Below are 16,144 nucleotides of genomic sequence, written 5' to 3'. Positions count from 1 at the left end.
GGTACTTGTTGGATATAGCCATAGTTTGTTCATTTTGATTGCGCTCTAATTTCTGATTGTGTGAAACTGGCGTTGTTTTATCTGCTTTAGGCATTTGGGTTACTTGCAATTTTTTGTTACTCTTAGCAATGAAGCTTGTGTATACTTTTGCATGGGTCTCCTGTGTGCCTGTACAGCCATGCTCTGTAGGTTGTATGACTAGGAGTGTGATTTCTAACACTCTGAGAGATGCATATCTTTGGCATTAAGAGATGTAATTAACCACTGTGGTCGTACCAGTTTGTTCTGCCACCATCAGTGTTATGAGCATTTGTCTGCTTTTCTCTGAGTAACCCTTATTATTCTCGTTCTTCTGGTGGATGCATATAGTTATCTTGGTGGTTTTCTCCTGATGACTAACAAAATGAATGTTTTCTATTTTTCCAGAGTTCCAGAATGTGAATGTAGTCTCTTTGTAGTAAAATAAAAATAATTTTAAGCTTATGTATAATGAAAATCAGTTGCATTGCAATTAATTTATTGAGTAGAATCACTTGAAATACAGGGCTAATTTCTTTTGTGGGTTGGTTTTTTTTTTTTCCCCCTGTCCATACTTGCAAGAGGAATGTCTCTTGCTAATTAGCATTTCAGTTTTCTCACCCATGTTTGCCCAGTTGGATAAGAAGGCAGAGGAGTATTACTGAAGTGCAGTGTCCAATTAAGAAACAAGAGACTCTACCTCAAAGGGTGGAGGTAGGGCGACTCTCAGACCAGCCACACAGTTGCTGGATCTGTTTCCAATTCTGATGCCAAAATGTGTGGTATTTAACTTAAAAATTACAGTGCGAACCTAAAATCTTTATAAGATGCTTCATAATTGGGATTTTTCTGCATACCCTGAGTTTCTGTGAGAAGCAGCAGTCTTTATAGTAGAGAGTACTCTGTTTTGTATTTTCATAAAACTAAACCTTCTTAATGGCATTCCCATGAAATTACTTGGCTTTTGTTTTCCTTTTTTAATATATTTTGTTTTTTTCCAGCACATAGATTTTCCTATACCATGCCCACTTAGAATGTTTGAAATGCTGGTGGTTCCTGAACAGGAGTACCCTTTAGTCTGTGTTGGTGTCAGTAAAGGGAGAGACTTCAACCAGGTGGTTCGATTTGAAACAGTCAATCCAAATTCTACCTCCTCGTGGTTTACAGAATCAGGTTGGTGGTTTTTATTTAATTATTAAGGCCAGTGCATAGACTGGTTTTTTAAGTAATAAATTTACTGTATCTTTCATCAGACGAGTACAGTGCATAAAAATCCAGTCTTGAGTAACTTAGTGAACTGGAAGAAGAGAAGATGACTTGCTTTGAAATAGCTAATTTGTTTGACTCATTTAAAACATTCTAGTGTCTCCCAAACTTGAGTGTGTGTCAGAATCACTTGGCTGGGTCCCACCCCCAAGTTTTTCATTCAGTAGACCTGGGTGAGGCCTGAGAATTTTCAGTGTGTAAGTTCCCAGGATGTTGACAATGTTAATACAGGGACCACACATGGAGAACCACATATACATATATATACAAACCTTGTTGGTAGTGCAAGTCGCATCCAACTGTTTGCGACCCCGTGAACTGCAGCACACCAGTCTTCTCTGTCCATCACTTACCTCCCTGAGTTTCCAAAAACTCATGTCCATCAAGTCAGTGATGCCATCCAGCCATCTCACCCTGTGTCGCCCCTTCTCCTCCTGCCCTCAGTCTTTCCCAGCCTAAGGGTCTATTCTAATGAGTCGGCTTTTCGCATCAGGTGGCCAAAGTATTGGAGCTTCAGCATCAGTCCTTCCAATGAGTATTCAGGGTTGATTTCCTTTAGGATGGGCTGCTTTGATCTCCTTGCTATCCAAGAGATTCTCAAGATTCTCCTCTAGCAACACAGTTCAAAAGCATCAATTCTTCAGTGCTCAGCCTTCCTTATGGTCCAACTCTCACATTCATACATGACCGCTGGAAAAACCATAGTTTTGACTGTATGGAGCTTTGTCAGCAAAATGATGTCTCTGCTTTTTAAGATACTGTCTAGGTTTTCCACAGCTATTCTTCCAAGGAGCAAGCATCTTTTAATTTCGTGGCTGCAGTCACAGTCCACGTTGATTTTGGAACCCAAGAAAATGAAATTGGACACTGTTTGCACATTTCCCCCATCTATTTGCCATAAAGTGATAAGACCATATGCCGTGATCTTAGTTTTTTGAATGTTGGGTTTTAAGCCAGCTTTTTTACTCTGCTTTTTCGCCTTCATCAAGAGGCTAGTAGAAAACCTGATTTATATAAAAGGGAAAAGCTGCATTAAGTATATTTTCCAGTATATTTTTGTAATTGATACACAGGTACTACCTGGTAACTTTAATAAATATTTTTAATCATTTGTAATTAGGATACAAAATATTAAGTAAATAGTAAAGCACCTCCAAAGTGTTTGAGGGTGCTTGAAAATAATTCTTTTATATATTTCCTAAATTTTGATCTACATTTCCCAGTTGTAGCACATTCTTCCTTCATAGCTTGTATCTTAGGAAATAATATCTCCAATTAATGAGTTTTTTACAGAAATTTGATGATAGTTTGAAACCCTCAGTTGCATTGTTGCAATCCATACACATTGGCAAAACTTGGGTTTTGTGGTAAATAAATCTGATTAAACTGTTACACTTTTTAAAAAAAAAATGACCTTAAAGGTCTTTTTATCTTTGTTTTTAAAACACTGTGTTTGTTATGAAGCTCCTTTTGTGTTTTTGCCTAAAAAATGACATTGTACAATGTTTTGCTGTAAAATAGGCATGGCCATTTTTGAAGGTAATTTTTAAAGGTCTTGCAAAGGCCCTTTGCTCAGAGTCTTTGACAACTTAGAAAAGTGTTAACCAGCTTACCAACAAATATTGATTAGTCAGGAATTTGTTGGAAGCCTGAAAGGGTGTTCACTAAAGGAAAAAAGAGACTGAGGTTTTTGGCATTGGGGAAAAAAAAAATGATCACACATTTAGACACATTCAACAGAAATCTAAAGACAGTCTCATGGCTGCTGAAGCCCAGGGAACTCGAGCAGCTTTCCGTTTGCATGGCCAGCCCTAGGCAACATTATGTGGCTTGTCTTCGGCTTCCTCAAATTCTCTTGTTAAATTCTCCCTTTTTAGACGGTATCTACCCTTTCAGACATGGGGTAACTCCTGCTTTCTAATTTCTTCCCTTCTATTGTTGGTTGACTAATATTTTATTTAGTGAATTTCAGTTGTCTTATTTCTCCCAACCATTTTAATTTTAAATCCTTTTCTACCAATTGTTTAATGAAGGGCCTCTCATTTCCTGACAGAAGAGTTTTGTACCTTCCGTCCCAGGAACTTTTGATTGCTTATCTTAGCATAATGAAATCCCTATATTAGAAGTTAAATACAACAGGTATAATTCATTTCTGATTTTGAGATGATGAGGTTGAGTAAGAGGGCGAAAGTATGTTTAAGGTTTTATATGAGCTGAAATATATAAGCTGTGGTTTCCTAAACTCTGCTGCATAGTAGAATCCACTTGAGAAGATACATCAAGTCTTGATACATCAAGTCACACACACATACCTCTATTTAAATAAGAATATCTGGAGGTGGCAGCTGAACATCAGTAGACCTCCAGATGACTTCAGTGTTTGGAAATTAATTATTATAAGCCATTTGTAAATCTCATTTTCCTGGCTTTCTATCTCGTAATGCTAGACTGGCTTCTTGACTAATTTTCACCAAATGTGTAAGAGTTACAAAGATCTTGCTGGCCTGATGTATAGGAGGCCTGTTCCTTATTCTTCCAACCCTGGCTAGTTACAGGGTATGTGTGAAAGTCTGAACTACAGCTGCCCTTGGATTTATTAAGATTCTAAATACTATGGGAAGTAAAAAACTAGACTGATAGACTAGACTTGAGAACCACTCTCCAGGAACAAAGGCCTATAGTTCAACAGTTTTAGCTTTGATATTCATACAAAGTTTGGGATATCTTACTTCTCACTTTCTGGAAAACTAAGTCACTTAAATATTTTAGGTTTGTTAGAACTTGGATAAATCATTATTATAAAAATAAGGCCTCTGCATTTTTATGATGCTTCATACTTCTCAAAATATGTCAGTATTTTTTTAACTTATTTGTATTCAAAGTGATTAACTCTCTGATTCATTCATTCAGTAAATATTTATTGCATGTGCTAGGCACCACATATAATGATGTACGAAGCACAACCCTTGGCCTTCTGAGCTTAAAATCCGAAATTAATCATTGCCATAATATAGATCTCACGTATGAATAGGATAGTGCATCACCGGTAGTAATGACAATAGCTAACCCTCCATGAAGCACTCACTCAGTTTAGCTCTTATATCAGAGTTTGAACCCATATCCATCTGAGTCAACCACTGCATGCGTATGACTAAAAATATATATCTATTTCAAATTCAGTTATATTCAGAATTCTTTTTTTGATGTCTCTGTGCTTTAAATATTACTGTTTCCTGTAAGTTTTATCAAGTTTGTTTGTGTTGTAGATACCCCACAGACAAGTGTGACTCATGTAACGCAGCTGGAGAGAGATACCATTCTTGTATGCTTGGACTGTAAGTTTTTGTTTATGAATATCTTTATCTTAATAAGATTTCTTTTATCTTAGTTTCTAAGTGACTTTTTTCCATTATAGGTTGTATAAAAATAGTAAATCTCCAAGGAAGATTAAAATCTAGCAGAAAATTATCATCCGAACTCACTTTTGATTTCCAGATTGAATCAATAGGTAAGTCAGAGTTTTGTGTTTCTTGTTTGATTGCATTATCAGCTGCTTAGAATAATTTGTCCAATAGTTATTTGAAATTATAAAAATATATTACTAAGGACTAATTTTTTTAAATATAGGGTATAATGAATATGAGGTATTAGTCTTTGCTTTTACATATTCCCTAAAATAGTTTAACAGCGTTGATATAATCGGTAAATAATGTCATCTTCCTTACAGATTGGGCATTTTCAAAATAAATAATTAAATATTGTTATTCATAACCTAGTTATGAATTTCCATTTTCTTGAGACTCCTGTAGAGTTTCCCAATAAGTGCTTTACAATTTAGTATAGTCTATTATTTTTGCTGTTATGTCTGCTGATCACAGATCCTTAAGTATATGGAATTTCCTTCTTGCTATTTTTACATTACGCTTGATAAGAATTTTTTCTGGAAAAAGATTTCTTACAGAATCAGTATTCTAAAATGATTGCATTCAGGAAAAATAGGGTAAAATGACCATAATAGAGAGAATGCTGATGAATATGAAAGGCAGTTAATTTAGCTGTACACTGGTTTTTCTGGTGTCCTTTATCAGTAAAGATCCTTGCATGTATATGCATTAGCAGAAGGTAAGGGCCAAGGGCAGATAGTTCATTTGTCTTATTCTTGGTCCTATTTTTAATCTTTCTCCCAAAAAGACTGCCTCTCTCCAACAAGCAGACGCTGATGATAATAAGTCAGTTTTGAGGGACGTCTGCTCAAAATGTTCAAATGGAATCCATACTTAAAAACACATGGCCAGGTCAAAAAAAAGGCAAAAAACCAGAAACTCAAAGTGATATGCCCTCATGAGTGGTGAAGAAAACTAGTGGTGTCCCACCAAAGATGGGGAACAAGAGCCAGGCATGTTGTTTGAACCACCTGCTAATTAAGACTCCTCACATAAGGCCTGGTGGCTTTATAGGGGATTTTTACCCACTGTTAAAAGAAGAAATAGTCCCTGTCCTATATACAAACTGCTTCAGACTGTAGACAAGAAAGGAATGCAGAATAAATCAGTAACACTCACTTCAGGTCAGTCAGTCAGTCATGTCCAACTCTCTGTGACCCCAAGGACTCTAGCCCACCAGGCTTCCCTGTCCATCACCTACTCCTGGAGCTTTGCTCAAACTCATTTAGCACTGTTGATAGTGAAATCAATTAAATTATGGAGAAAACACAGTTTCCCAATCTCATGAAAACAGATTTTAGAAATTTTATATAAAATACTAGCAAATAGAATTCCACATCATCAAATAGTAGACTTTATCTCAGAGAAGCAAAGGTAGTTCAGCAGAAGAAAGTTTAGTTGTGCACAGCACATTGAAAGCCAAAAGTTACAGAGCTCTGCAGTAGGTGCACAAAAAGCAGTCAGTAAAATCTAAGCCATTCTTGGCTTTTTAAAAAGACAACATTTTAGAAATTATCAGTAGAAGGAAATGTCCTTCATCTGGTACAGCCTATTAAAAGTATCATTTAATGGTTAAACTGATTGCCATTATACTAGATAATGAGATAAGGAGGTTTGCCAGCATCATATTACAACACAGTCTCATTAGACTATGAAAAGGGAACTATGAGGATTAGAAAGAAATAAGCAAAATATCTTTTTTTGCTGATGGTATGATTATCTACTAGAATATACAACTCTAAACTAAACCAATAAGAAAATTCAGAATTGCTAGATATGAATAACATAGATGGATAGCTTTCTGACACGCCAGTTAGATGCATAGGAATAAATGTAGTCAAACATGTGTAAGATCATCATCTAGGAAATTCCAGGTTATCTTTTAAAAGCATAAAAGAAGATTTGAACAAATGAGCTACACCATGTTGAGGTATAGGAAGACTGAATATGGGAAAGATATTAGTTCACAAATGAATCCACATATGCAGTGCATTTGCAGTTAAAAAAAAAACCAGTAAGGTATTCTTGTGCTGCTTGATAAGCTGATCTTAAAATTCATAAGGATAAGCCAAAGGCCAAGAGTAGTAAAATAAATTTTGATGAACACTTGCCCTGCTTGATATTGAACCTTACTGTGAAGCCATAGTGGTTAAGACAGTGTGGGATCAGCACAGGGATAAATGGAAGAAGGGAACAGAAGGCTCAGAAGTAGAGCTACATGTAATTGGGTATTTATATCATATGTCAGTGGGGAAATGATGTTTGGTTCAACAGATGATGCCAGTACAGTTCATTATCTGCAGGAAACAAATTAAGAATCTTCACTGAATATACACCAAAATATATATTAAATATTTAAATACAGAAAGCAAAACTAGAATTTTTAGAAGGCACATATCCCGGTAATTCTGTTTCTAGGTGTCCACTCCAGAGACAGTTTTGCACACGTATGTAGGGAGAGGCACAGGAACGTTTAGGGCTTCCCAGATGGCGCTGGTGGAAAAGAGCTCACCTGCTAGTGCAGGTGATCGATCCCTGGGTTGGAAAGACCCCCAGGAGGAGGGCATGGCAACCCACTCCAGTGTTCTTGCCTGGAAAATGCCGTGGACAGAGGATCCTGGCAGGCTCTAATCCATAGGGTCTCACAGAGTCGGACACAACTGAAATGGCTTCGTACGCACGCATGCACAAGAGTGTTCATTGCAGCATTGTTTGTAATAACAAAAAAAAGTAGAAACGTCATCTGGTTCCTCACACTAAATACATGAAAGTTGGAAACATACAATATAAAGTTCACTGATCATGTGAACTCACTGTGTTCTAATAGTAAAAATATGCATGAGAACAAGAGATACCAAATTCGTAAGGTGGTTATCTCGGGGAGGGAGGAAGGAAGGGTTGGAATGGAACTAGAGGAGCATATAGGGATGCTGGCAGTATTCATTTTTATTTAAAACAAAGAACAAATATGGGGAAATGTTAGGATTTAAGTGTTGAATGGTAGATACGTGTGTTTTTATGTCATTCTCCTATTTTTCTGTATGTTTCAAATATTTTCACAAAACAAAACTTCCTAAAGCAAAAAATATTTTCAGTGAATTTTCTTTTTCTTACCAAAATATGAGTCAGTTCAATAAAGTATTTATGCTGTTATACTGTGTAGTATGTGGTGTGGTAAAGATACCATTATAAATCTGGAATGATTAACAGTTATTAATTGAAATATTGTTATTCAGGGTAGAAAGAGGGGTGAAATGATGCTTACTGGTTGAACTTTTGTACTATTAACAGTAACTGAGCTGTTCTTGCCTGTTAGTTTGCCTACAAGACAGTGTGCTAGCTTTCTGGAAACATGGAATGCAAGGTAGAAGTTTTAGATCTAATGAGGTAAGTGATCTTTTTAAAAATTACAGCCATTAAATAGTCCTGTCAGTTCAGTTCAGTCACTCAGTCGTGTCCGACTCTTTGCAACCCCATGAATCGCAGCACATTATATAATCCAAAGAACACAGAGGGGGAAAAAAAAAAAAGAACAATGTTAATGGTATTTGCAATGAACAATCTAAAATGAAATTGAGAAAATAATTCAATTGCCATAGCATCAAAAGAATAAAATACTGAAAAATAAGTTTAACAAAAGACATGTAAACTTGTACTCTGAAAACTATTAAACAATATTGAAAGAAATATGAAAGAGTCTAAGTTCAGTTCAGTTCACTCGCTCAGTTGTGTCCTACTCTTTGCAACCCCATGAACTCGGCACGCCAAGGCCTCCCTGTCCATCACCATCTCCCAGAGTTCACTCAGACTCACATCCATCGAGTCCGTGATGCCATCCAGCCATCTCATCTTCGGTCGTCCCCTTCTCCTCCTGCCCGCAATCCCTCCCAGCGTCAGAGTCTTTTCCAATGAGTCAACTCTTTGCCTGAGGTGGCCAAAGTACTGGAGCTTCAGCTTTAACATCATTCCTTCCAAAGAAATCCTAGGGTTGATCTCCTTCAGAATGGACTGGTTGGATCTCCTTGCAGTCCAAGGGACTCGCAAGAGTCTTCTCCAACACCACAGTTCAAAAGCGTCAATTCTTCAGCGCTCAGCCTTCTTCACAGTCCAACTCTCAACATCCGTACATGACCACAGGAAAAACCATAGCCTTGGCTAGACGGACCTTAGTCAGCAAAGTAATGTCTCTGCTTTTGAATATACTATCTAGGTTGGTCATAACTTTTCTTCCAAGGGGCAAGCGTCTTTTAATTTCATGGCTGAAGTCACCATCTGCAGTGATTTTGGAGCCCAAAAAAATAAAGTCTGCCACTGTTTCCACTGTTTCCCCATCTATTTCCCATGAAGTGATGGGACCGGATGCCACGATCTTCGTTTTCTGAATGTTGAGCTTTAAGCCAACTTTTTCGCTCTCCTCTTTCACTTTCATCAAGAGGCTTTTTAGTTCCTCTTCACTTTCTGCCATAAGGGTGGTGTCATCTGCATATCTGAGGTTATTGATATTTCTCCCAGCAATCTTGATTCCAGCTTGTGTTTCTTCCAGTCCAGCATTTTTCATGATGTACTCTGCATAGAAGTTAAATAAGCAAGGTGACAGTATACAGCCTTGACGTACTCCTTTTCCTATTTGGAGCCAGTCTGTTGTTCCATGTCCAGTTCTAACTGTTGCTTCCTGACCTGCATACAGATTTCTCAAGAGGCAGGTCAGGTGGTCTGGTATTCCCATCTCTTGAAGAATTTTCCACAGTTTATTGTGATCCACACAGTCAAAGGCTTTGGCATAGTCAATAAAGCAGAAATAGATGTTTTTCTGGAACTCTCTTGCTTTTTCCATGATCCAGCGGATGTTGGCAATTTGATCTCTGGTTCCTCTGCCTTTTCTAAAACCAGCTTGAACATCAGGGAGTTCACAGTTCACGTATTGCTGAAGCCTGGCTTGGAGAATTTTGAGCATTACTTTACTAGCATGTGAGATGAGTGCAATTGTGCGGTAGTTTGAGCATTCTTTGGCATTGCCTTTCTTTGGGACTGGAATGAAAACTGACCTTTTCCAGTCCTGTGGCCACTGCTGAGTTTTCCACATTTGCTGGCATACTGAGTGCAGCACTTTCACAGCATCATCTTTCAGGATTTGAAACAGCTCAACTGGAATTCCATCACCTCCACTAGCTTTGTTCGTAGTGATGCTTTCTAAGGCCCACTTGACTTCACATTCCAAGATGTCTGGCTGTAGATGAGTGATCACATCATCATGATTATCTGGGTCGTGAAGATCTTTTTGGCAAATTCTACATCACAGAGTTTTCTTTAACTTTGGAAAATTCCTGATTGTTGCAACGAAATGTTACATGTTCTGTATTTAATTCAGTGATAAATTCAAGTGCGCATACATTATAGCCCCCTCTCTCTGTCCATTAAGTCAGACAAGTTCAGTGCGTTATTTTATGTGCTTCCAGATGAGCACCCTTATATTCAGAACAGGAGCTTCCTAAATACTGCTAAAAGTGAGCTAGCTCTGATATTCTTTCAACTTTCCCAGACCATCACCTGGAGCAAGAGTGCAGATGCGGGCTCTCTCTGTCCCCGAAGCACCTTTTCTACTTTGTATTTCAGAAAAATGACTAGTGAAGGCTCCAAGTAAAGGGTTTCCTTCCTTTCTTAATTTAACTCCAAGTCATACGACGTATTCTGGGGAAGGCAATGGCACCCCACTCCAATACTCTTGCCTGGAAAATCCCATGGATGGAGGAGCCTGGCAGGCTTCCGTCCATGGGGTCGCTAAGAGTCAGACACGACTGAGCGACTTCACTTTCACTTTTCACTTTCATGCATTGGAGAAGGAAATGGCAACCCACTCCAGTGTTCTTGCCTGGAGAATCCCAGGGACAGGGGAGCCTGGTGGGCTGCTGTCTATGGGGTCGCACAGAGTCGGACCCGACTGAAGCTACTTAGCAGCAGCAGCAGCAGCATACGACGTATTCAATTCAGTTCATCATTTATGCCAGAAAGTGCTGGTGTTATAACATGAGCAAGACTTGGTACTCGTCCCTTAAAATATTACAGGCAAGTAAAATCATCCTGAGTTCTTTCAGTAACCCCACGCCAGTCTCAATAGTAAGACTTCTACTTGAGCACTGGAGGGAAAGGAAAACATTAGGTGCCTTGAGTAAGAAAATAGCTCATTTGTCTTTTAAACTGTTATGCATTAAGCTCAGAGCATTTCTCCTGACCAGTAAACGGTACTGGTAGAATGATCATGAGTGTAGGTTTCAGAGAAGATCCTGGGGTTCAATCTCACTTTTCCTCTTCAGTAACTGTGTGACCTTGGCACTTCACTTCACTTCTCTTTGCCTGTCTTTTTTCATCTGTGAATTGAGGATAACAGTATAGTACTTACCTCATAGGGTTGCTAAGATTAAACAAAAGGAAATAAGTAATGTGCTTGGCATAATGCCTAGCCTATGGTACGTATTCAAGAAAGGTGGCTGCCAGTATGTTTCCAGGAGTTATTCCCACAAGAGGGCTCACCTCTCAGGAAGATTTTTTTTTTTAATCACCTGAGGGAATGGAACCTAGAGATAAGAATAGTGAATAGCTAATAAACACCAGACAGAGGAAGAAAAGCATTGTAGGCTGGATAGAAGAGAATAATTTTTAAAAAATTAGTTCGTCCCAAAATATCCTGAGGTACTTTTTCAGACTGCTTAGATACCCCTTACTAACTACAACCCCTCCAAAAATGGTCTGTCCTTTAAGTAGGCAAATCCCAAAATACATTGACAGTGATGATGAACTGCTACTATTGAAGTGAGCATGTTAGATCCTTCAGGCGTGCTGAGTTACAAAAGAAGTCAAGAATCACTGCTGTTTCCAGAATAATTTTATTTTCAAAATCAAATTGTTTTTTTCAGCCTACCAGATTTTGGGGGGAGGCTACTGCCATTATAATTGGGAATGTTTTGCATTAAATAAACAATAAACAGTGGGTTTATCTTTCTCCTGTAGACTTATTCTTAACTCCTCAACTGGTACTTGTTCACACTGAGGACTTCTTTAATGATGTATGCCATCAGAAAATATTATTTCAGGAGACTAAGAAAGAAATGGGAAAGAGAATTGTTACCTACTGAGCATTTTCTTAACTAGGCGTTAAACCCACTAATACTTAAAAGAATATGCAAGATACCACTGAAAGGTAGATACTGTCTGTCCCTTTTGGCAGAAGATAAACCACTTCCAACAAGTTACATAGCTTTTGCAGTTGTCACTACTCGTAGGTGGGAGAACTGGGATTGAAACTGGAATCATGAGTTTGTCCCGTCACACTACACTGCAGCCTTTTAAGTGGAAGGACCAGATAGAAGGGCCTTACTGCTGCGAGAGCCTTGCTGTTAGCATTAGGGTAACTGATAAGAGGTTTCTGATAAATAAAATGGACTCGGTGCTTTGCTTTTAAATTTTTCCCTGGGAGCCTGTATTCCATTTACTACTTTCATGTTTTATGATCGATTCAAAATCAGCCATACTTTTCCTAGACTAACAAATGGACATACCTGTGCGCTGACTTAAGAAAGTTAATGGTCATCCAGGGGTTCCGTTTCCATCTTAGGAATTATATTTCTTTTCTATAGAGTTATAAATTAAATGCCCATATAAAATTCTGTATCTTTCATTTCAGAAGTTAAATTGGTATTTTCATTGAACAGGTAACACAAGAAATTTCAGATAGCACAAGGATTTTCAGACTACTTGGATCTGACAGGTAGGAAAACTGGTTGTATTAAATACATAGTTCTGAACATGTTTTATAAATCCAGCATAAAACTAGTTTCTTTTTCAAGAGAACTGGAATTTCTGCAGTAATATATTTTATGCTATAAGTATTCACAGAAAGTTAAGAAGCCTTTGACAATGGGCCTGATCTTCCAAGTAACAGGAATACATAGATGTTGTCAGTACTAGTTTTGCATTAAACATAATATCTCAAATATGATTTACAACACAAGAAAGAGGAAATACCATATGCTAGCAAACAGAAAAGTTTTCAGTTATAGTACCAAATAGGATTTGGGGTTCTATTTTGATTTATTTTCTGACTCTTGAACTACACATTGTTTTTAGAATTCATAATAAGAATTAAGTTCCCCCTACTTATTCCTAGTTATAGGTTTTACCCCCTCTGGCTCTTAGAACAACACTGGCTTAGAAGAGAGTGGTAGGCAGCAAAATTACTTCCCAAAGCTAGAACTGCCTCTTTAATCATAGTGATTTGTAAATGATTTCTGCCCACATAGCAAATAAGCAGCGTTTATTAGAGGCATATAATGAAGAAGCAGTGGAAAAATTTTCTGGTAACATTAGTTTGTAAGAATAACTTTGTTTTGTTGTATGTTTTTTATGTGTTTGTTTACTATTTTAGGGTCGTGGTTTTGGAAAGTAGGCCAACCGATAACCCCACAGCAAATAGCAATTTATACATCCTGGCGGGTCATGAAAACAGTTACTGAGAAATGTGCTTTGACAGTTAACGATAGAAAGAAAGAACACTACCACTGCAACATTATCGGATGCTTGAAGCTGTACAAAAGCGCAGTTATCTGGCTTCAGTTACTTGTAATTTATTGTGGCATGAGACAAGATGGGGCAATTTTTTGTTTTAAGTGGTATGGATATATTTAGCATATTGAACCACACAAGTGCTTAATTCATTGTTAAGTAATCTTTGTACATATAGGCAGTATTTTTCTGTGAAACTTCATATTGCTGAAGACACACACTAAGAATTTATGTAGATAATGTACTTTTATGAGATGTACAAGTAAATGTCTTATCTGTACAGATGTAAATGTTGAAACTGCAATTGGGATTAATATTTTAAGAATTCTTTAGTATATTCTTGGGTGTGGCTATATTACAAAATGGGATGCTGGCAATGAAACCATACCTTTAACACTATTGTATTTTTATTATATGTAATTTAGTAATATGAAGATAAATCTTGTAACTTTTAAAATTGTAATGGAGGCTGTAATCATTTTATAATCTTGTTTTTAATTTTAATGCAAGTACACTGGTGTGTTTATATTTGCACAAAGTATTGATGTGTGATGTATTAAGTCACAAAAGTAAGCTGTGACATTGTCAATATGCATTTGGCTCCACAACATCTTTTTTAAATGTATTTGGATTGTTTTCTATGTGAAACAAACCAATTAACCCCTTGTTGTAGTAACTGGTCTTTTTTATATCTCAGAAGAATCCTATAAGATTGCTTGTCTCTGCTTAAAAACAATACCTTTGAAAAATTTTTGAATCACAGAATAGCGGTACCGTGATGCAGCACTGCATTGTCTGAGTTACAGTATGCACAGAGTATGTTAGCATTATCAGAGAGTCCACACTAAACATTTCATAGAATCACTTTGAAGAACTATAACATTCCATAGTGAATCAGTTCAAATTTCTAGTGGAATTTTTACTTTTGTTGGCCTTATTTTATGATCATTTTCATGTTTCTTTTGATTTAGAGTATTAACACTTGGCCAAAATAATTTAGTTACTACCTCATATAAACAATATAATGGTTACTACACATCACAGGAACTTAGTTTTGGTTAAAGTCATTTTTGATTGCTTTTTTCCCAGTGGAATATGTATATACCAAGTTTTAGAAAAATGCACACTTTTGGCTCTTTTTTGGTATATGTTCTTTATATTTTAATGTGAGTATATACACAAAGAACCAACTAAATTGTGATTTGTGGTCTTCATTTATTTTAATTGACAATGCTTTTAAATATGTTCCTGATTGTACATAGTGTAAAATAAATATGTTTTTTAACATGCTGTTGTATAGTAGCTTGTCATCTGGCTTAATCTGTATATAGTAAGATTAAAACATATTAAGGAGAAAAATGTTTTTAATTACGCTGCATTAAATCCTTAAGTAACCGTTGTGATCCTTCAGATCTTGATATTTTTATTTGCTCTGTCATCTAAATTTCATAATGGAGTACTATTCCCACATTTGAAGGCTCTTCAACTTTCTGATCAGGAAAATCACAACGTTCATAATTTTTTAGTTGGAGAAGTCGGCAAACTGCATTCCTGCTTAATGCCTATCTTTATAAGTGAAATTTAATAGGACAAATACATTTACATGTTGTCTATAGCTGCTTTCACCAAAAAAAAAAAAAAAGACAGTTTTCCCCAAAAAAGTACATGACCCACAGAGCCTAAGATATTTACCATCTGACTATTTATAGAAAGAGTTTGCTGACTCCTGGGTAGAGAAAGGAAAGGAGAATGCTGAGGAATGCAGTTCTGAAGGCAAGGAGGGCAAAGTTAGATGTAGGAAAAACGAGTTGGGGACTGAGAGGTGACATTTCAACTCTTGTTAATGCTTCTACCTGTTATTATGACCTTGGATAATCTCCTTGACTCCAGAACAGTTTCCTTATCTAAAACTGACTTCTAAATCTTAGAGATGTTAAAAATCATAGCAGTCATGTATATTTATCACTTTGCCCAAATACATTGTGACTAATTTTAGCATTAATTATAATGATTGTTTTAAGGCTTCCTTGATGGCTCAGACATTAAAGAAATGCAGGGAAACCCAAGTTCAATCCCTAGGTCAGGAAGACCCACTAGAAAAGGGAATGGCAACCTATTCCAGTATTTTTGCCTGGGAAATCCCATGGACAGAGGAGCCTGGTGGGCTATAGTCCTTGGAGTCGCTAAGAGTCAGACACGACTGGACAACTAACACGGTGACTGTTTTAAAAACAGATCTTTAGCAGTATAACATGATCATCAGTTTGTTGAAAAACAGATTTCATGGAAAAGATTTTTAAGAAATCAATATTCTGTCCTTGGCATTTATTGATCAGGTTGTTGATCCTTTACCTGGGCCACGTATTTCTAGTTTCCAAATCCTGTAAATTACATAAAGGGTCACATCTCAAAAAAAAATGTAACCTTCACATTTAACTGTTAAAGCATTTCAAAATATTTCCAGAAGATAAAGTATACAATTGGTTGTGTGTTACACATAGGCTTTTTAAAACTACAGACCCCTGGAATCAGTCTTTGAGGAAAGGGCTCAGTAACCATATTTTTATGAAATTATACAAATGACTCTGATGTACAGTGCTTCATGAGAACCACTCGCCTGATGTTGAACTTAAATCAGTGTTTCTGAGTATGATCCAAGTATCCCTTGACTGAGAAAGAATACTCAGTGGTGACACTCAAGAATGCAAATTTGAGGGCTCCTCCTACCAACTTTTGATTGAGAATCTTTATTTAGTAAACAGGAAGGGTCGCTAACTGAAATGCTGGGAAAGACTTGATTTCATTGAAGTTCAGAGTTGTCTATCTTGTGAGCTAGTTTCTTGGACACTGGTGTTGAAAAT

General features: G+C 37.0%; 1 protein-coding gene across 4 annotated transcripts in view; it reads left to right on the top strand.

Annotated features, from left to right (window-relative positions):
- MAP4K3 (mitogen-activated protein kinase kinase kinase kinase 3) overlaps nt 1–14,693 on the top strand; it is a 188,253-nt gene extending 173,560 nt beyond the window's left edge. For all 4 annotated transcript variants that reach the window (XM_018055152.1, XM_018055153.1, XM_018055154.1 and 1 more), the window contains 6 exons: nt 1,020–1,191; nt 4,551–4,619; nt 4,700–4,792; nt 8,044–8,114; nt 12,434–12,489; nt 13,147–14,693. In XM_018055152.1, coding sequence (XP_017910641.1) covers nt 1,020–1,191; nt 4,551–4,619; nt 4,700–4,792; nt 8,044–8,114; nt 12,434–12,489; nt 13,147–13,234 — 549 coding nt within the window. In that variant the 3' untranslated portion in view covers nt 13,235–14,693. The remainder of the gene's footprint in view (nt 1–1,019; nt 1,192–4,550; nt 4,620–4,699; nt 4,793–8,043; nt 8,115–12,433; nt 12,490–13,146) is intronic.

Source organism: Capra hircus, chromosome 11 (assembly GCF_001704415.2).
Source record: "Capra hircus breed San Clemente chromosome 11, ASM170441v1, whole genome shotgun sequence".
Classification (NCBI taxonomy): domain Eukaryota; kingdom Metazoa; phylum Chordata; class Mammalia; order Artiodactyla; family Bovidae; genus Capra; species Capra hircus.
Note: the sequence above shows the minus strand (reverse complement) of the source record. Positions and strands in the feature narration are given on the sequence as shown.